This window comes from Stenella coeruleoalba, assembly GCF_951394435.1.
Source record: "Stenella coeruleoalba genome assembly, chromosome: 4".
Lineage (NCBI taxonomy): Eukaryota > Metazoa > Chordata > Mammalia > Artiodactyla > Delphinidae > Stenella > Stenella coeruleoalba.
The window spans coordinates 64,620,588-64,642,627 of record NC_137149.1 but is presented as its reverse complement, the minus strand read 5'-3'; the positions used below and the strand labels follow the sequence as shown (position 1 = coordinate 64,642,627).

Sequence of the window (22,040 nt, the reverse complement as noted above, 5' to 3'; positions counted from 1 at the left end):
ATATATATATATATATTTTTTTTTTTTTTTTTTTTTTTTTTTTTTTTTTTGCGGTACGCAGGCCTCTCACTGTTGTGGCCTCTCCCGTTGCGGAGCACAGGCTCTGGACGCGCAGGCTCAGTGGCCATGGCTCACAGGCCTAGCCGCTCCGCGGCATGTGGGATTTTCCCGGACCAGGGCACGAACCCGTGTCCCCTGCATCAGCAGGTGGACTCTCAACCACTGCACCACCAGGGAAGCCCCTGAAACTATTTTTAACATATTTCTTGATAATATTAACTAAGATATATTGAATACTACTCTAAATAGATTATTTTATTCAACAACCCTTGAAGCATTATTATTCATTTTAACATTGAAAAAACTGTTCAAGCATACATTAAACAACTTGTCTAAGGTCACATGGCTACTAGTTGAGAGCCAGGTTCTAGGTTGGCAATCTGACCAACCTGCTAACCCCTGTTTTATTCTGCCTCTCAGTAACTCCCTGCAGTATGAAAGCCAACTATTTATACCATATATTTGGCTATTCCCCACTCCAGTAATATCACTAAAGGTTAATTAAACTCCATTTCTTCCCAATTTAGTTTTACACTTTACATTTTTCTCTTTCATCACTTTTTAAAGGATTATTTACCCATTATTATACTCTAAAACCATATCAGCTTACCTTTTCACCCCATTTTAAAATAATTCTAAGTTGTTAGCAGAGATCGACTTCATACATTCCTCAAATATGATAATGTTTATGATAAACATTCTAAAATTGGTTGTAATGTTTTCCAATGTTAAATTGTTTTTCAAACTAATTCATGATTTCTCACGAATCTAAGTCTTTTGGATTCATCCCCACTAAATTTATGACTAATATTTCTACCATAATCACTAGGTCAGCAGTTCCTTATTTGCTCTGGCTATTACCTCATCAAAGTACAGTTTCCTTCAAAACCCTCCTTTTTTCCAGGTTTGCCAAAGACCACTTCTTGGCTTATCCGGTCACCTCTTCAAGGATTTCAAAATGTTATCAATATCTAGGAAACTTTTTACTTTCCCTCTTTTTGTCATTTGTAGTTACCTTTGTGCTTCACCCACACCCCAGCCTCTAAATGATTTTTACCTATGGTTTATTTTGTTCTGCATTCCCACTTCAAGATGACCCAGGATAAGGCCAGAGTCTCACAGTAGTTCTAAGTTCTAGTTCTCTTAACTGGAATGCTTATTGTAGCTGCAGCTATTTCGTCCCCTCTTCTTACAAAATCTAATTCTTCTTTGATCATTTCCCAAAGTTAGTATGGGAATTTTCTCAGTCCACCATACTCCCATCTGAGTTGGTTAGTCTTGGAAAGAAATTTTCTGTAGCAAGACAGAATTCCACATAGTTCAGTATAAGCCCAGTTAAAAATTTTGTGGTATAGTGCAGGGGTCCCCAACCCCCAGCCACGGACCACTAGTGGTCCGTGGCCTGTTAGGAACTGGGCCACACAGCAGGAGGTGAGCAGTGGGCGAGAGAGTGAAGCTTCATCTGTATTTACAGCCTCTCCCCGTCACTCACATTACCACCTGAGCTCCACCTCCCGTCAGATCAGGGGCAGCATTAGATTCTCATAGGAATGTGAACCCTACTGTGAACTGCACATGCGAGGGATCTAGGTTGCGTGGTCCTTAAGAGAATCTAATGCCTGATGATCTGAGGTGGAGCTGAGGCAGTGATGCTAGTGCTGGGGAGCGGCTACAAATACAGATTATCATTAGCAGAGAGGTTTGACTGCACAGAGACCATAATAAATCAATTGCTTGCAGACTCATATCAAATCCCTATCAGTTATACAGATTGTCAACAAACACATGAAAGAACGCTCAACATCATTAATCATTAGAGAAATGCAAATCAAAACTACGAATGCGATATCATCTCACACAGGTCAGAATGTGATATCATCTCACACAGGTCAGAATGGCCATCATCAAAAAATCTACAAACAATAAATGCTGGAGAGGGTGTGGAGAAAAGGGAACCCTCTTGCACTGTTGGTGGGAATGTAAATTGATACAGCCACTATGGAGAACAGTATGGAGGTTCCTTAAAAAACTAAAAATAGAACTACCATACGACCCAGCAATCCCTCTACTGGGCATATACCCTGAGAAAACCATAATTCAAAAAGACTCATGTACCACAATGTTCATTGCAGCTCTATTTACAACAGCCAGGACATGGAAGCAACCTAAGTGTCCATCAACAGATGAATGGATAAAGAAGATGTGGCACATACATACAATGGAATATTACTCAGCCATAAAAAGAAACGAAATTGAGTTATTTGTAGTGAGGTGGATGGACTTAGAGTTTGTCATACAGAGTAAAGTAAGAGAAAAACAAATACCATATGCTAACACATATATATGGAATCTAAGAAAAAAAAAAAGGTCACGAAGAACCTAGAGGTAAGACAGGAATAAAGACGCAGACCTACTAGAGAATGGACTTGAGGATATGGGGAGAGGGAAGCGTAAGCTGTGACAAAGTGAGAGAGTGGCATGGACATATATACACTACCAAACGTAAAATAGCTAGTGGGAAGCAGCCGCATAGCACAGGGAGATCAGCTCGGTGCTTTGTGACCGCTTAGAGGGGTGGGATAGGGAGGGTGGGAGGGAGGGAGACGCAAGAGGGAAGAGATATGGGAACATATGTATAACTGATTCACTTTGCTATAAAGCAGAAACTAACACAGCATTGTAAAGCAATTATACTCCAATAAAGATGTTAAAAAAAAAAATCCCTATCAGTGAGTGGCAAGTGACAATTAAGCTGCATCTTACGGAGTAGACTGGACATAAGCAACACACTTCGGGTGTCACTGTCTCCCATCACTCCCAGATGGGAACATCTAGTTGCAGGAAAACAATCTCAGGGCTCCCACTGATTCTGCATTATGGTGAGTTGTATAATTATCTCATTATATATTACAACGTAACAATAATAGAAATAAAGTGTACAATAAGGACTTCCCTAGTGGCGCAGTGGTTAAGAATCGCCTGCTGGACTTCCCTGGTGGCGGAGTGGTTAAGAATCAGCCTGGCAATGCAGGGGACACGGGTTCGAGCCCTGGTCCAGGAAGATCTAAGCAACTAAGAGCAACTAAGCAACTAAGCGGAGCAACTAAGCCCGTGCGTCACAACTACTGAACCTGCACTCTAGAGCCCACGAGTCAAAACTACTGAGTCTGTGTGCCACAACTACTGAAGCCTGCATGCCTTGAACCCATGCTCCACAACAAGAGAAGCCACCGCAATGAGAAGCCCGCACACCACAACGAAGAGTAGCCTCCGCTCGCCACAACTAGAGACAGCCCGTGAGCAGCAACGAAGACCCAACACAGTCAAAAATAAATAAATAAATTTTTTAAATTAAAAAAAAAAAAAGCGCACAAAAAATGTAGTGTGCTTGAATCATCCCAAAACCATACCCCCACCCCCACCCCAACCACCGGTCTGTGGAAAAACCGTCTTCCACGAAACCAGTCCCTGGTGCCAAAAAGGTTGGGGACCACTGGTATAGTGGAATTCTTTCTATAGTGTAGCATAGTGGAATGTGCTAACTAATCTGAATTTGAATCCCAGCTTTGAATCTAGCTACATGACCTCAGGCAACTTGCTAAATTTGTCTCAATCTTGGGGGTTTTTTTCCCCTTTATAAAACAGAGATAATTAAATAACACTATCCTCACAAAGTTATTGTGAATATTAAGTTATAATGCATGAACACTTCCTAGATATTGACTGGGGCATAGTTGCGCTCCATAAATATTAGTTTCTTTCCCTCAATTACTTTTTCTTCATTTTAGATTCTGTCCTTGCTAGAAATAGAAAACAGTTACTCAACATATTCTGAATGTTGGTGGAATGTCCTCTTTGTCTAATATTCTAGTTAACCGTACCTATGCCTTTCACTATAAACAAGGGATTAGAGTAAGAAGCAATTTCAGTTAACACACTGTGATTAACAGCATGATTCAAAGGGCCAGAGTCAGAGCAGTAGTGTTTGAATCCAGGCTCTGACACTTACCAGTCAAAAGACTCTGAGTGGCTTCAACATCTCTTGAGCCTCAGATTCCGTATTTATAAAAGAGAAATAATGAGTAACCAATTCATTGAGTTCTTGTGAGGATTTGATGAAGTAATCCAAGCAAAGGATTTAGTTCAGCCTTATACATAAGTGCTCAATAAATGTTAATGTTAAATAATATGTCTTAATTTATTAAAGAAGCAAATAAAATATTCTCAGAATATTTAATCTGAGATATTCATATCATAAAACATACATACTGGGGGTTAAAGAAGTCTTGAGTTTGAAATAGTCTGATCATGATTTAATTGGGATCATCCTGGAGCACAGACTCTAGAGTCAGGCAGATCTAAATCTGAATCCTAGCTCTCTTACCAAGTAGTTATGTGACTATATGAAAATGAATGAATCTTTCTGAGTTTCAGTTTTTTTATCTATAAAATGCTGATAAACGTTAATGCCTATATTCTGAGCTCTGGTATATGCCAGAACAGCATACTAGCATCTGTTCTGATTGCCTACATCACTCTAATTATTGAACATTTTGAATATTCCCCTTGCCCGTATCTCACAGAACTGGTATAATAAAGATTAAATGAGGTGATGGATGTAAAATACTTTATCCATATTAAGTGCTCTATATATGGTAGTTATTCATTAATCAGATGTATCTGATATGTCATCTTAATGATTTTAAATAATTTCATTTTAAAAATATTAAAATTTCAATTTAGAAATTAAAAGTTAAAGCAAGTACCTTCATGCTCATTTAAAATAAATTCTACTGGATTGCTAACACCCAGTCCTGAACAACGAGGTAGCAGCAGAATCACTTTAACTTTCTGTAACCTATGATCCTTTGATTCAAGGTTAATAAATGTCTCGTGAAGTATTTCAATATCTGGGAGAAAAAACACAGAAAATGTATGTAAAAATATGAATTAAAAATCTTAATGCAGTATGTAATTATATCTATTTATCATTGTTCATTTTTAAATCCTCAACCCCACAAAAAGTCATTTTAATGCAGTCAGAAAAAAGGATTATTTTCTGATAACATCCTAAAGTTAATGCGTGAATTCTCTTAATAGAGTTCTTTCTCCTTTACTTGAGAGAATGATTTTGAAGTTTAAATATCTTCCACATAAAATATAATTAAAATTTTCCATTCTGAACTTCAGATTGCATTTAAAGCAGTATGGTATAGTGGAGGGAAATGGCTTTTAGAGGCAGAAATACCCAAGTTTGACTCCCAACTTCACTATTTACTATCTGTGTGACAATCTCTCTAAGCCTCAATTTCCTTATTTGTAAAATGGGATAATAAAGCCTACACCTCATCTAATTGTAGTGAAGATTGAGATAAAGCAGTTAGGCTTAGCATGGTGCCTAGTATACAGTAAATGCTCAGTATTGGTTACTTCCCTTCCGATTTTTTAACCCCTTTTATATTCTATTTTTCCCAGAAAAAAAATTTTTATTAGCATTTATATTTTCACTTAGCATTTTATAATTTTTATTTAGGCACAGTCTAAAGGTCCTCAGGGACCTTATAATTTAGTTTAAGAGTGTCTGCCTTCCCTCAGGTTATAACTATCTGTGATCCTATCTTAGGGCCACCCCTTCACTTCTGCAATGGCTCCCATTCCCCTCATCTGCTGAGGAGTCGCTCTTGAAATTGCCCTACCCAACCCTTCTCTTGTCTGATCAATTCTTCTCTCTTTCTATTGTCTCTTTTGAAAAAAAAATTTTAATCAAGTGGGCCTTTTTCTTTTTACCCCTATTTTTAACTTTTTATTGTAAAAGTTTAAACATATTATGTCAAAAATAGACATAATATGTAATAAATTCTCAAGTACCCATTATGGTGCTTCAACAATGAACCACTCATTCCCAATCTTGTTTCATCTATATCCACACCCACTTCCACTCCCCCATATTATTTTGAATCTATAAAATATTTCACCATATATCACTAAAAGATAAGAACCCCTTTAAAAATACAGCCCCATACATTTTAAAAAGTAATTTGTTATCATCAAATAATAGTGGCATACTATCGTGGCTCAAATTTTCCAATAGTCTCACACTCAAATTTTTTTTTATAGTTTGTTTAAATCAGGATTTAGATAAGGTACATACATTGCAATTAGTTGATGTCTTTTAAATTTCTTTTTGTTTATAGGTACCCTCTCCATTTTTTCTTATCATTTATTTCTTAATGAAACATGTTTTTTTTGTACTACTAGAGTTTCCTACAGTCTGGATTTTGCTAATTACTTTCCTAAAGTGTAGTTTATTAGTAGCTGGATCTTTAGAGCTTAATTAGATTCAAGTTCTTTTTTTTTCTTGGTGGGTGGGGAGCACAAAACTACTTCACAAGTGGGGTCACATTCATCCATTAAATTGCCTTTATGGTACCAGCAAAGGGGTTGCAAAATAGTCGTATTCTACTCCCGTCTTCCCTTTTTCATTTATCACCTGGAATGCTTCTAAAAGAAGAAACTTCCCTTCCTCTACTGCTTAGTTACCCAGTGGTTCCTATTCTCTCTGGTTAACTAGGTAAAAATTCAAAGGGGTAATAAACCTGGAAGTGCTGGATCATAAGGGCATGTATTTTTTCAATTTTAGTGATTAATGCTAGTTTTCCAAAGTCACTGTACAAATTTACAGTCCAACCAACGGTGTCTGAGCATTCCTAATGCTCCTTACCTTGCCAGCACATGGTACTGCCATCTTTTTAATTTTAATCATTCTGTGGATATGTGGTGGTAAGTTGTGATTTGAACTGCATTTCCTCGATTACTAATGGGGTTAAGGTACTTTTACATAAGTTTTTTTGGTATTTGTATATCCTCTTTTGTGAAATGCCTGGTCATGTCTCTTGCACATTTTCCAACTGGGCTGTCTTTTTTATTGTTAATTTGTAAGAATTCTTTGTATACTGTGGCAAAAAAAACCTCTTCATCAGTTTATATATTCCCGCTCTACAGTTTGCCTTTGTACTCTTAACGCATAGAAGTCCTTAAATTTTAAAAAATTTTACTGTAGTCCAATTTATCAATCTTTTCTTTTATGATGAGTGCTTTATGTGCCCTGTTTAAGAAAACTTTACCAGCCCCACTCAAGAAGTTTTCTCCTATAATACATTCTAGATTTGTGTAGATGGTGTGAAGCAGGGGTCATTTTTTCCCAGCACCATTTACTAAAAAGACCTTCTCTTCCTTAATATCCTGTAGCATCAAGAGGATTGAATTGAATCAATACAGATCAACTTGGAGAAGAAACTCATCTTTATGACATTTAGTATTCCAATTCATGAACACGGTCTGTTGCTTCCATTTATTTAGGTCTTCTTTCTTTCTTTCAATAATGTTCCATAAGTTTTATGAGGAGGTCTTACACATCTTTTACTAGATGTATTCCTAAAAGTTTTATGGATTTTTGTTCATTGTAAAAGGTATCTGCTTCATTTTCAAATTTTTGTTATTGGTGTACAGAAACTGAATTTGTATGCTGACCTTGTATCTAGCAACACTGCAAAAGTCATACGTGTAACTGATTCACTTTGCTGTACAGCGGAAATTAACACAACATTGTAAATCAACCATACCCCAATAAAAATTAATTTTAAAAAGGCATACGTGAAATCTATAGTTTATAGATTACTTTGTTTTTTCCACATATATAATCATGTCACCCAGAAATTAAACACAATTTTATTTCTTCCTTTCCAAACATTATATCTTCTATTTCTTCTTTTCTTTCCTTACTGTACTGCCTATGATTCCCAGTACAATGTTGATTAGAAGTGGTGATGGCAGGCATGCTTATCTAATCCCTGATACCAGAAAGCTTTAAACATACCATCAAGTATGATATTTGCTGTGTATATATATAATAAATGAATGTTAAATTTTATCAAATTTCTTTTCTGCATCTATTGAGATGACCATAAAATTGTTCTCCTATTAACATGATTACATACATTGATTTTTAAGAGTTAAACCAACTTTGTATTCCTAGAATCCAGCTTATTTATAATGTACTATTCTTATATATTTCTAAATACAGTTTGCTAATACTTATTTCAGCTAGCTAACACTTATTTTTACAAATATGCTAATGAGTGGCACTAGCCTATAATTTTCCTTCCTTTAATATCCATTTCAAGTTTTTGATATCAAGGTTATAAATTAACTGGGAAGTAATCCTTCTTTTTCTATTCTCTGAAAGAGTATTATTTCTTCCTTAAAGGACTAAAGGTTTTTAAATTTTTTGCTTTGTGAGTGGGGAGATTTTCAATTATGAATTTAATAGACATTTATATCCACTAGTTTTAAGATCTTAATAGATACAAGAGTATTCAGATTTTCTATTTCTTCTTCTGTCAGTTTTGGTAAGTTGTGTTGTTCCAGGAATATGCCAATGTCATTTAAATGTTCAAGTTTGCTCATAGTATCTTTTTATTATGTTTTAAATGTCTCTAGGATCTGTAGTAATATCTCCTTGCCCATTACTGATAACTGAATTGTTTTATAAACTTTTTTCTTGAAGAGCTGAATTAAATTAATATACTTTACCCATTTTTAAATTGTGATATATGTCTTATTATTGTTTACATATTCTAGATACAAGTCCCTTATTACATACATGATTTGCAAATATTTTCTCCCATTCTGTGGGTTGTCTTTTCACTTTCTTGATAGTGACCTTTGAAGAACAAAAGTTTTTCATTTAGATGAAGTTCAATTTATCTTTTCTTTTGTTGTGTTTAACAACACACTGCCAAATTCAAAGTCACAAAGTTTTACTCCTGTGTTTTCTTCTAGAAGTTTTATAGTTTTACCTCTTATAATTAGGTCTTTGATCCAGTTTGAGTTAATTTTTGTGTATGATTTGAAGTAAGGGTCCAACTTCATTCTTTTGCACGTGGATATCCAGTTATCCCAGCACCATTTGTTGAAAAGACTATTCTTCCCTTGTTGAATGGTCTTGGCGCACTTGTCAAAAATCAATTGACCGTAAATGTAAGATTTTACTTCTGGATTCTCAATTCTATCCACTGATCTACATGTTTATCTTTATGCCAGTCCCGCATTGTCTTGATAACTAAAGCTGTGTAGTGAATTTTGAAATCAGGAAGTGTGAGTCCTATAACTTCGTTCTTTTTCAAGACTGCTTTGGCTACTTCAGGTCCCTCGGATTTCCATGTGAATTTTAGGACAGAATGTCAATTTCTGCAAAAAAGCCAGCTAGGGTTTTTATAGGGATTGCATTAAATCTGTATTTTTTCATGGATTCTTTAGAATTTTCTATACACAGAGCATTTTACCTGCTGATTCTAGATAATGTGGCTTTATATATTTTGACACTACGTTATTATGTACATACTTCTTAGTACTGGTATATTTTCCTGATGACTTAAACATGCTATATTTCTAGTAAGTTTTCTTGACATAACACTACTTTGTCTGTAGCTCCTTTTGTTAGTATGTTCACTGAATATCTTTTTCTGTCCTTCTAAGTTTTTTTTTTGAATATCCTTTTATGTAAGGGGTATCTCTTATAAATAGCATTTTAAAGTTGATCTTTAAAAATCCAGTATTGATGTTCTTTGTCTTGTAATTCAAGTATTACTCATGCATATTTAATGTTTACTTATTGATTTATAAATACATATTTTTTGTAAAGTTTAATCTACCTACTTCCTTTCTATTTGTCTTGACTTTTATACATTACTATGGTGATTCCAATTCCATATTCCACCCCTCCCCCTTAGCTATTAGTTTTACATTCTTTTATTATTTGTTTATTGTTTGCCCCTGATATTATAACACATACCACTGACTTAATAATTTACTACTTTTATCATTTCTTAGACAAAGCAAGGATGACAGAACACATTAATTCCATTTTCTTCTCTAAACTATGTGCAATTGTTGTAATGTATTTTAATTACATATAACACAAATATTGTTAGCTCCACAAGACATTAGTTTACAGTCCCACAAGACACTAGACTACAATTATTTAGATTTACCTATGTACTAACCTTTTTCCATTGCTCTTCATTTCTTCCAGCATCTACAACCTTCTGTATGAGACAATATTCCTTCTACTCAAACAATAATCTTTAGTAAACCCTTTATTGTATCTGCTGGTAACAAATTCACTCTCTTTTTCTGAGAGTATCTTTATTTCAAAGGAAATTTTTGCTGTGTATAGAAATCTAGCCTGACATTTTCTTTCTGCACTATGAAGATATTGTTTGTCTCTGGCCTCAGTTGTTTCTGTTGAAAAGTTAATTTTTAGTTTTATTGCTATCTCATCGAAGGTAATATGTATTATTTCCCTGGCTGCTTTGAACATTGTTCTTTGTCTTTCGTTTTCAGCAATTATGCTATGATGTGCCTACTATGTTTTTTACACATTTATTTTTTATTTTTTTATTTTTTAACATCTTTATTGGGGTATAATTGCTTTACAATGGTGTGTTAGTTTCTGCTTTATAACAAAGTGAATCAGTTATACATATACATATGTTCCCATATCTCTTCCCTCTTGCGTCTCCCTCCCTCCCACCCTCCCTATCCCACCCCTCTAGGTGGTCACAAAGCACCGAGCTGATCTCCCTGTGCTATGCAGCTGCTTCCCACTAGCTATCTACCTTACATTTGTTAGTGTATATATGTCCATGCCTCTCTCTCGCTTTGTCACAGCTCACCCTTCCCCCTCCCCATATCCTCAAGTCTGTTCTCCAGTAGGTCTGTGTCTTTATTCCTGTCTTACCCCTAGGTTCTTCATGACATTTTTTTTCTTAAATTCCATATATATGTGTTAGCATACGGTATTTGTCTTTCTCTTTCTGACTTACTTCACTCTGTATGACAGACTCTAGGTCTATCCACCTCATTACAAATAGCTCAATTTCGTTTCTTTTTATGGCTGAGTAATATTCCATTGTATATATGTGCCACATCTTCTTTATCCATTCATCCGATGACGGGCACTTGTTTCCATCTCCGGGCTATTGTAAATAGAGCTGCAATGAACATTTTGGTACATGACTCTTTTTGAATTTTGGTTTTCTCAAGGTATATGCCCAGTAGTGGGATTGCTGGGTCATATGGTAGTTCTATTTTTAGTTTTTTAAGGAACCTCCATACTGTTCTCCATAGTGGCTGAACCAATTCACATTCCCACCAGCAGTGCAAGAGTGTTCCCTTTTCTCCACACCCTCTCCAGCATTTATTGTTTCTAGATTTTTTGATGATGGCCATTCTGACTGGTGTGAGATGATATCTCATTGTAGTTTTGATTTGCATTTCTCTAATGATTAATGATGTTGAGCATTCTTTCATGTGTTTGTTGGCACTTTGTATATCTTCTTTGGAGAAATGTCTATTTAGGTCTTCTGCCCATTTTTGGATTGGGTTGTTTGTTTTTTTGTTATTGAGCTGCATGAGCTGCTTGTAAATTTTGGAAATTAATCCTTTGTCAGTTGCTTCATTTGCAAATATTTTCTCCCATTCTGAGGGTTGTCTTTTGGTCTTGTTTATGGTTTCCTTTGCTGTGCAAAAGCTTTGAAGTTTCATTAGGTCCCATTTGTTTGTGTTTGTTTTTATTTCCACCTCTCTAGGAGGTGGGTCAGAAAGGATCTTGCTGTGATTTATACACATTTATTTTTATTGGAGTTCATAGCACTTCTTGAATCTGTGACTTTAATCAATTTTTAAAAACTCCCAGTTCCAATTTCACATATTGTTTTTTCCCAGTTCCTTTTCTCCTCTCTTTCTGGGTTCCCAATCACAACATACCTGACATCACTGGATCACTGAATCTCATGTGTATTTTGTGGTCTCTTCCATATTAGTCATCCTTTTGTCTCCTGATGCTTCAGTCTGGATAGTTTCTTCTGACTGATCAGTTCACTTGTTCCTTCTTTTAGTTTTAACCTACTGTTAAATCTGTTTATTTCTTAATTTCACATATTGTATTTTTCAATTCTAGAATTTTCTTCTGAGTTTTTTAAAAATTATAGTTTCCAGTTCTCTGCTGAAATTCTGCAGTTTGTCATTTAGTCTCTTCAGCATATTAATCATAGTTAAAGTCCACATCTGATACCTCCAGTACCTGGCCCTTTTGTGGGTTTGCTTCTATTGCAGTATTTTTCTCTTTATTTCACTCACATCTTTCTTCTATTTTGTCTGATTTTTCTTTTTCTTGAGTGCCAGACACAGAATTTGAAAAAAATTAGGAGATAATATGAGATCCAGGATGATGTTACTTTCTTCCAGAGAGAATTTACTTTTGCCTCTGGCAATCCCAGATCACCTTAATCCAACTGGGAATTGAGATGACTGGAATTTGGGCTTCAATTCATCAGAGGACTGATCACTACCCAGGGTATACTTCTGTGCTCCAATGAAATCCTGGGTATTTACCAGTCTACCTCTCCATGTCAAGCCCTGGATTCTACTTATCTTTTCGCTCACCCTGTGAACCTGTCAAAAGATTCGTTTAGTTTTTCAGCTTCACTGAACCTATAATGAAATGTTATCTTTTGTCACAGCATGATCCAGTGGAAAAATTCTTTAAAAATAAGAAGCCTAAGGACTTAGCATCTGGTCCTAGATATTATCTTTGTCCCTTAAGAACTCCTGTGATTGTGTTCTTATTTATTAGAAGATGACAATTTCTACCAGTTACTTTAATTATTGTTTGAAACTCAAATTATGCAGTAAATGTCAAGCAATATACCAAAGTGCCAATATATTCATTAATTTAAACTGCAGTTGTTTAACCAATATTAAGTAACAAGAACAGCCTGATATAATACAGATTAGTGGGGATTTTAGGAGTATAGTTCATATATGGAGTTTTATATTACGAGAGATAACAAATTCAAATATTTTTAACATTTCTAAATCTTACAGAACATTACCACCAAACAAATAAATATTTGTACATACTTTTACATCCCATTTTTGTGAAAAGGTTCTTCAGGTCAGGATCCTTAGCTTGTGATTGTACTCCACACACAAATATTTTTGAGGCATTATTATTTGTTAAGACTGACATATGGGCAACTGTGTACCACGAACCTGTATTGACCATTAAGATATCATCATCCATATTTAATAAAGCCTTCACAGAATGGACAGCGAGACTTCGAGATTTGTCCTACAAGATAATGGTACAATTAGAATTTCGAAGGGTTTGACCAGAAGCATGTACTGACTTCTTTTTGCCTCAGGTAAAACAAAGTATTGGCAGAAATTCTGAAGAGATACCTAACGCATTCGAGTTTAAAACATCTTAACATATGTTAAAATATAAACTTAACAAAGATAACTGATATAAACTGATTTAAAACAATACCCTAACTTTGTTTAGCCTAAATTATGACTGTGATCATTTAACTTTTATACAGTGATAAGGCAATGCCAAAATCCCCAAAATGTGATTAATAGACTACTGATGTCCTGCCTTAGCTCCCATTCTTAAGCCTTCATGAAAATGCACCCATTTGCTACTGCCATTCTTTCTTCCCCATTACACTGTCATCTAAATGGCTGCTAGTTCACAGAGATTAAAAGTAAGATGGTTGACAAGCTTATAAAAGGGGGCTGGACAGATGAGTTTCTGCAACTGATCTCAGTGCTCAATAAGGTGTCACAACAAAATAAGGCCAAGAGACTCTGCCCAAGAATGCAGGTACTATGAAGGGATAAACCTTACAAAACTAAGGTGAATCTGAGGCAAGAATTGAAATCTAAGCACATAAAAATTAATTTAACCTGATTTCTTTTAATTTCTCATTCTATTGAAACCACATTATACCTCACATTCTCTTCCTGCATTGATAGCCGTTTATATATACACATCTTACAAATCAAAGCTGTAGGAATATAGTAAAGAGATCATGGGAAAGTATTACACATTGCATTTTCAAATGCAGGATGGCACTAGCATCTTCCCCAGAAATGGAAAGAAGAAAAGGAATCATTGTGCCTTCTCTTGAATCCTCCCTTGGGAGAGAAAAATATAGCCTTTTAGCTGTAGGCAATAAGAGTTCCCCCATCTATGGTGTGTAGGAAGAATATGTTCTTTACAATATGCCCACTTCACATGGGGCAAAGATGTCAAAGTATAAAATGAAAACTGGCTGTAGGGGAATTAATTTTATTCAAGGTGAAAATTAGGCCTTATAAACTTCCTTGATAACCTATACAAAATATAGCCAATTTGTTAGGTTTTATTTTTAAGTGGAGGAATTCTCTGGGTGAACAGGATTACTGAGAATCACAATGAAAGTAAGTGTTAGTTTACCTGAAATACAAGTTTATAATCTTTGAAAAGATCTATATTTAGAAGATCACTTTTAAGATGAGATGGAAAAATTAAGACATCATAGCAATGTTGATCCACAGCAAAGACTTTATTATGAACATGCAACACAGATTTGACTTTATTATAGCCTTTTTTCTTCAAACTATGATAAACTTCTTCAGGGCTGTAAATATATAACATTAGGTTTTAATTACAAATATAACACATCAAAAGTGTATTTAACACTAGAATCTTTTTCCTACAATAAATAAAAATATCACTGCGAATATTGCATCTAATGGAACTTATAATTTTAGCCAACAATAAGTTGAAAAACAGAGACAAAAAAGTTAACACATTTATGTAATTACTTTTGGTAATCTGGTGATAAAATCCTGAACTAAACTATGATTCCCCAATCACTCCCCCAGATGAGCCCCCCATCCATTAAAAAGGTAATACTTCTTATCACATTATTTTGAAAGGCAAGTGACTTAAATAAAGAATTTGATTAGAAATCTTACCTGATTTTACACGTATTTATCCAAGCATAAAGTGGCAAAGTTGAGGCCCTTAGTTCCTGGTTCCTAACTCTTTCTGGAAGAATGTGGTAAATTGAAAGGGCATCATGTTTGATTCGACATCTTGCCAATGCCGCAGCCAATTTTGTCTTAAAACTAGAAACAGAAAATCCATTCTTGGTAAGTATTGCATTGAAGACAAGACTATCAATTTTCCACTAGAAACATTAACAATTAGAATTTTAACAAATACTTCTATAATTCTATTTCAAATTTTTGAAGTCTAAAATTAAAATTTGCCATATTTAAAAATGGAAATCCAATAATCCTGCTTCTTTTCTTCAGTTTTTGATGTCTCTGTATAGCTGTGTATCTACTCAAATATTTTCTTTTTAAAAATTTATTTATTTATGTCTGCACTGGGTCTTTGTTGCTGCACGCGGGCTGTCTTTAGTTGTGGTGAGCGGGGGCTACTCTTCATTGTGGTGTGCGGGCTTCTCATTGTCATGGCTTCTCTTGTTGCGGAGCACGGGCTCTAGGCACGCGGGCTTCAGTAGTTGTGGCACACGGGCTCAGTAGTTGTAGCTCGTGGGCTCTAGAGCACAGGCTCAGTAGTCGTGGCACACGGGCTTAGTTGCTCCGCGGCATGTGGAATCTTCCCAGATCAGGGCTCGAACCCGTGTCCCCTGCATTGGCAGGCAGATTCTTAACCACTGCGCCACCAGGGAAGTCCTCCTCAAATATTTAAAACAATTGCTAGCTGAGAGACAAATTTTATGTAGTGAAAAAGGTGTAGGATTTAGAGTCAGACAAACGAAGTTCAATTCAGGCTCTGGGGCTTCCCTGGTGGCGCAGTGGTTGAGAGTCCACCTGCCGATGCAGGGGACACGGGTTCGTGCCCCGGTCCGGGAAGATCCCACATGCCGCGGAGCGGCTGGGCCCGTGAGCCATGGCCGCTGAGCCTGCGCGTCCGGAGCCTGTGCTCCTCAACGGGAGAGGCCACAACAGTGAGAGGCCCGCGTACTGTAAAAAAAAAAAAAAAAAATTCAGGCTTTGTCACTTACTAGCTGTGTGACCTCAGGTGTGATACTGAATCTCTCATCAGCCTCAGTTTTCTCATCTGTAAAATGTGATCAGCTCACCTTGCAATTAATGTGGTGATTAATGTCATGTGTGTAAAATACTTAGCACAGTGCCTAGCACGTGGCAGGCCCTCATTATAGGTCAGTTATTATTATCAGAGATGGCAACAGTGTACTCTTGATAAGATTAAGGAACTTTCATGAATATGTATCAAGTCCTTCCCAGTTCTGACTATCCCATACCTCAAAATTCCAAATAACAGAAAAGAAAAACAAGAACTGTTTAGCATAACCATGAAGACCCAATGATTTTTTTTTAATGTCATAGCCCAAATTTTTAATAAATGAGAATACAGGACTTACTCTTGACCTATATTCATAGCATTTTCACAATAGGAATCTAATTGAATAATAAACCTCAAGGATAACCTTGAATGAGAAATGAGGAAGGGATGCCACAAAAAGTCAAGTTCCTTGAGAATGGTGTATGTGGCTGCAGAAAGCTTAATAAGATAGAGACAGAGAGCGAGAGCGGGGGGGGGGGGGGGGGGAGGGAGAGAGGGAGGGAGGGAGGATGAGAACACAGGGGCACTTTGGGTGGGGGTAGAGGGGAGGGTTATCAAACATTAAGCCTTCTGGGACTATCATAGAATTAGATTTGTGGGAACTTCCCTGGTGGCACAGTGGATAAGACTCCATGCTGCCCATGCAGGGGGCCCAGGTTCGATGTCTGGTCAGGGAACTAGATCCTACACGCATGCCACAACTAAGAGTTCGCATGCCACAACTAAGGAGTCTGTGTGCTGCAACTAAGACCCAGTGCAACCAAATAAATGAATTAAATTAAATTTTAAAAAAGAATTAGATTTGTGTAGTGCTATGTCCTAATGTCATAGAACTACAGCAAGGGACATTAAAAATAATTATATATTAATGCACATCAAAGAATAAATTAATATAAATGGGATGAGTTACTGTTCTATATTATACACTGAGATGTTTCTGAGAACAGACTACTTTTGACTAAACAGTCCTTCCAAATACCTACATAGTTCGAATTTACCGTAATAAATGCTACTGACAATTATTCAATCATTAAATATAAAGATCAGAGATGTGAAGCCTAGAAAAATGTATGTGTTGTGTATATACAGGGAGTATAGGGAGAAAAGGTTTTCCAAAACCCAGATAGCAAACATTTTGGACTGTGAATTTTAATATAATTTAATCATATAAAAAGTAACTTGAAGTATATGTACAGTTATAAAGATTCTTATATAAACATACAGTATCAGATTGAGGACAAAGACCAAATCCAAATGCTATTAGGATAACCAGATATATCACTTCCATAAATAAAATATCCTGTGATTGCTAAAAATACTTCCATAGCTTTAAGGTAGACTGCAGTGATGAAAACAGAAGCAAAAACAGCCTTTCCCAACATTCTTGATCCAGAACTCCATCTCCTGCTACAATTTGTGTTATGGCAGAGAGTTGCTTAATTATCTTTTTATCAGCATCCCTGTTATACATGTAGCCAGAGCTTTGTTTCTGTATGTTAAATTGTAGTTATATAATTCCTAAGCTTAAATCTTAAATGAACCCATTAGCTACAGGCCAGAATCCAAACTCTTTATCATGACACACAAGGATATTAATAATTTAACCTGAACCAACTCTTCCTTTCTCAATTCTCACCACTCACATCCATAAATCTACCTCTAGTCACACACTGAGCTATTTACCACTCTTGCTTACATGCCACATCCATTCCCCTCTTTCTCTACTTTGCTGTTCCTCTGTCTCTCCAGCCAGTATGGTTTGGACTCTGCAATCAGATTACCTGGGTTCAGATTCTGGTTCCACTAATTACTAGCTATGTGACTTTAGACAAGTTACTTAGCTTCTCTAAGCTCTAGGAATTAAGAAGTAGTATCTAACTTATAGAATGGTTGCAAAGATAATTTTGAATGTATTTAAAGTTAAGTTATTCAAGAAATGATAATGATTAATATGCTTATTCTTTTTTTTTTTTTTTTTTTTGGCTGTGTCATGTCTTAGTTGAGGCACACGGGATCTGCATTAAGGTATGCGGGATCTTTCGTTGAGGCACGGCTTCTCTCTAGTAGTGGCATGCGGGTTTTATCTTCTCTAGTTGTGGCGTGTGAGCTCCAGAGCGTATGCGCTCTTTAGTTGTGGCACGCGGGCTTAGTTGCCCCGCGGCATGTGGGATCTTAATTCCCCGACCAGGGATCGAACCCGTGTCCCCTGCAGTGGAAGGCGGATTCTTTACCACTGGACCACCAGGAAAGTCCAATATGCTCATTCTTTTATTACTAGTATTAATCAAGTACTGTTATCAGACCTGAGCTATAAAGATTAAAAGATAGTTTCTACCCTTAAGTAATTTACAATTAGGTGGTAAAACAGACATATAAACAAATAATTATAGCTCAACATGGTTAATGTTATAAGATACATAGATAAAGAAGAGAGTAAATGTATTGGAAGAAGAACAAAATCAGCCTAAAGGGACTTCCAAGAGGAGAAACCTGAACTATTAAAGGAGGAGCAAGAATTTTCCAGACCACAAGAAGAGAAAAGACATACAGACAGAGGGCAGAGTACTGTAAAAAATGGAGATGTTAAACAGCAAAGCATATTTACAGAGCAATGTTTCCATTTAGAGCAGAAACCTACAGGTTTCTATTCTAAGCACCACTTCCCTTCTGGGAATAGAAACTTCCCCTCTTACGAAAAATGTTCCTCTCCTCCCTCCGTTCATATAATTTTCTTGGGAGGTGTTCCTAACTGACTCTGTCTCCTTGACCACAGTTGATTGGGAGAGGGTGAGCACTTGACCCAAACCAGAGTCAAGTGAATTTTTGTGTGTAGCAACCGAGAGTCAAGCCAGTCTTTCTAGTTTTCGTGCTGTGTACGATGTAAAGCTCCTGAGTAGTCAGCAGCCAAGTTTCCCATTCTATGAACAGAAGAAAAGATCCAAGAATGAAGGTAAAGCACACAAAGAGGCAGAGACTAGAGTCGAAGAGAGCCCTGATGATACTTGAGCCACAGGATTTAGTTAGTAGAAGCGTAGCCACATCAATGTCTTTCCTGCAAGTCTCATTGTTCAATTCTTCCGTGTGATACCTTATAGTAAAATTTCTCTTTTGTCTAATCTAGTTTGAGTTGGAGTCCTGTGTGTTGTCAAAAAAGAATCCTACCTAATACAAAAAAGGTTTTACTCCGTTTTGGCTTCAAATTTTCAGAATTTTATCTAACAATGAACAAAATATTTCAAGTTTTTTTTGTTGTTGTTAGTTTGTTTTGCTTTTTGTTTTTGTTTTGTTTTGTTTTGGCCACACCACATGGCTTGTGGAATCTTAGTTCCCTGACCAGGGACTAAACCCAGGCCCTCCGCAGTGAAAGTGCCAAGTCCTAACCACTGGACTGCCAAGGAATTCCCAAAATATCTCAAGTTTTGGAGTGCCATTAGTAATGCCTAACACAAAAGAAATATGGTTCTCTTTAAATATAAATTGAATATTTTCCTAGTGCCAAAGGATAATCTTCAGTGAACTGTTTGAATTTCCCATACAAATATAAAATCAGACATCATACTGACAACTGTTTCAGAATATTCACTAAGTAAGTGAAATGGGCTAAGAGTTTCCAAAGAAGGGGTGGAGAGAATATGAGAGACAAAAACCCATGAACAAGTGTTTAGGAAGCATTTCAGCAAATGAGAAACCCTGGAGTATTATGTGAATGAGAAAACTGAGGAATAGAAGAAAAGGGATATATCCAAGTAAAAGTGATTTATCCCAAAAATCCATGGATGGTTTTAACATTCATAAATCATTCAATGTGAATTACCTTACCACATTAATAGAATAAAGGAGAAAAAGGGCTTCCCTGGTGCCGCAGTGGTTTAGAGTCCACCTGCCGATGCAGGGGACGTGGGTTCGTGCCCCAGTACAGGAGGATCCCGCGTGCCACAGAGCAGCTGGGCCCATGGGCCATGGCCACTGGGCCTGCGCGTCCAGAGCCTGTGCTCCGCAACAGGAGAGGCCACAGCGGTGAGACGCCCGCGTACCACCCCCCCAAAAAAAAGGAGAAAAAAATGATCATTTCAGATGTTCATCCCAAAACTCTGATCTCTGTTTTCTTACTTTAGTAAGACTACAGTTTTCCTCTTGAGATCCTCCTTCCTGCACTGCAGTTGGAAAGTACCTGTAGGTATATAGCCAGGACTATTCTAGGGCTCACCTCATTTGTCTTCATTCTCTCAAGGATCAAAATTCTGTGCTGCTTTTTGTCTAATGTCCAAAATATTTGCCTCATATATTTTGTCCATCTAGTTGTTTACAGGAGGAATATAGCTTGATCCTAGATACTCTGTCATGACTATATAATCACTTTTTTAAAATATCACTTTACCTGCCATATGGAACAGATTGTGAAAAAGTAAGAGTTACAGGCAGGGAAGGAGGACTACTATTGCAGTAGTCCAAGTGACCCATTATAGTGGCTTGGATTTGAACAGCAGGAGTGGAAATAGGAACAAGTAGACACATTCAGCATGTTTTCCAATTGGAGTTACAGAACTTGATGTATTAGGTGTGGTATGAGCACCGGGGAGGGGAGGAAAGAGGAATCAAGGATGATATCTAAGAAGCTGGTGGCGCCTTAATTGTAATGGGGAAGGTTTCAGGACAGTTTTGGGTGGTTTGGGAGGATGGACCACTAAGTCTTTCTTCTCCTGCCTCTCTACTCTTTCACTGCCCATTCCCCAATTCTGCCTCACCAAAGCCCAACAAATTATTTGGCAGAATCAGATTCTTGGGCTAGTGTAAGGCAGGGGGGGAGTAAGAAAGGAAGAAGCTGTGGTCTCCTTTTATTTAACCCAGTCACATAGTATTTGAAATATAGTTGAATTTTGTACAAGGAATGAGTTCTTAAAGAACTTGCATATGTCAAAAATGATAATAGGTGTCATCTTGGATTATATCTCTAAGGCTATGAACAAATGAAGAAAAAGATACAAGTTGGACTAGTAAGAACCTACTGTATAAAAAAATAAATAAAAGAAAAATTTTAAAAAAATATACAAGTTGGTAGAGTGATAAAACACAAGGATCTCTGGAAGAGACAATAACAACAAAGATCAAACAATTTTCATAAGGAGGAAATAATTCTCATTCAATTTCTTGCTAAATAATTACTTCTATCACCTCTTAGTCTTAATCTTCTTGGTAGAAGCATAACTAAAGTATACTTCAAGCTTACAATGATTCTATTTCCCTGGGGACAACAGTGCCCAGCCCCAAGCCACAGATGATCTACAGATGTTGGCCTCTACCATTCTGTCTCAGTTCAGAATTCTGCTCCATTGGCTATGGGGGATTGGCCCAGGGGAATGCACCTGACCTTCATGGAGCCAATCAAATTCCCAGGGGAGGGATTATAATTTAGAATTGGGGTTAGAGACAATAAGTTAGTCTAAGTGAAGAAACTAACACACAACTGTAACAAGTAAGCTCAAGACATGGAGTGCAATAGTAGGGTTTTCTCCATGTAGACTAGAGAAGCAGAGAAGGCAGATCTGCAGAGGAAAAGAATGAAGCAGATATTGAGAGAAGCAGAGTTAAAAAGATAAAGAGACAAAGCAGCAGAGATAAAGGTCCTAACATCTTTCCAGCTCCTGCTTTCATCCTCTTCCTGATTCTCTGAGTTGCATGAGACATTCCAATACCTTTATAAGAACATTTTCCATTTTGCTCAGCCTAACTGAAGATGGCTTCTATTACTTGAAAGCTGAGACTCTTGATTAAAACCCTTTAGTGTTATCTTTATACATGTATTTTCTCAGCATGATTTTTATCATTATACATGGATTTTTTTCAGTGTTATCTTTATATAAGTATACTGCACTACTGTTCTCTGCAATTCAATCACTAAATACACGCATTTCTCCTATAGCATATTATGAATTGAGTATAGCATGAATTGGGTATGAAATAACTTATT

General features: G+C 36.6%; 1 protein-coding gene across 8 annotated transcripts in view; it reads right to left on the bottom strand.

Annotated features, from left to right (window-relative positions):
- Positions 1-22,040, bottom strand: part of NSUN7 (NOP2/Sun RNA methyltransferase family member 7) — a 68,505-nt gene that overhangs the window by 29,001 nt on the left and 17,464 nt on the right. For all 8 annotated transcript variants that reach the window (XR_013827959.1, XM_079919417.1, XM_079919423.1 and 5 more), the window contains 4 exons: positions 14,929-15,081; positions 14,405-14,588; positions 13,045-13,255; positions 4,827-4,970 (listed from right to left, as the gene is read on the bottom strand). Coding sequence is in view for 7 of the 8 variants with exons in the window: in XM_079919417.1 (XP_079775543.1) it covers positions 4,827-4,970; positions 13,045-13,255; positions 14,405-14,588; positions 14,929-15,081 (692 nt within the window). In the remaining variant the exon portion in view is untranslated. The remainder of the gene's footprint in view (positions 1-4,826; positions 4,971-13,044; positions 13,256-14,404; positions 14,589-14,928; positions 15,082-22,040) is intronic.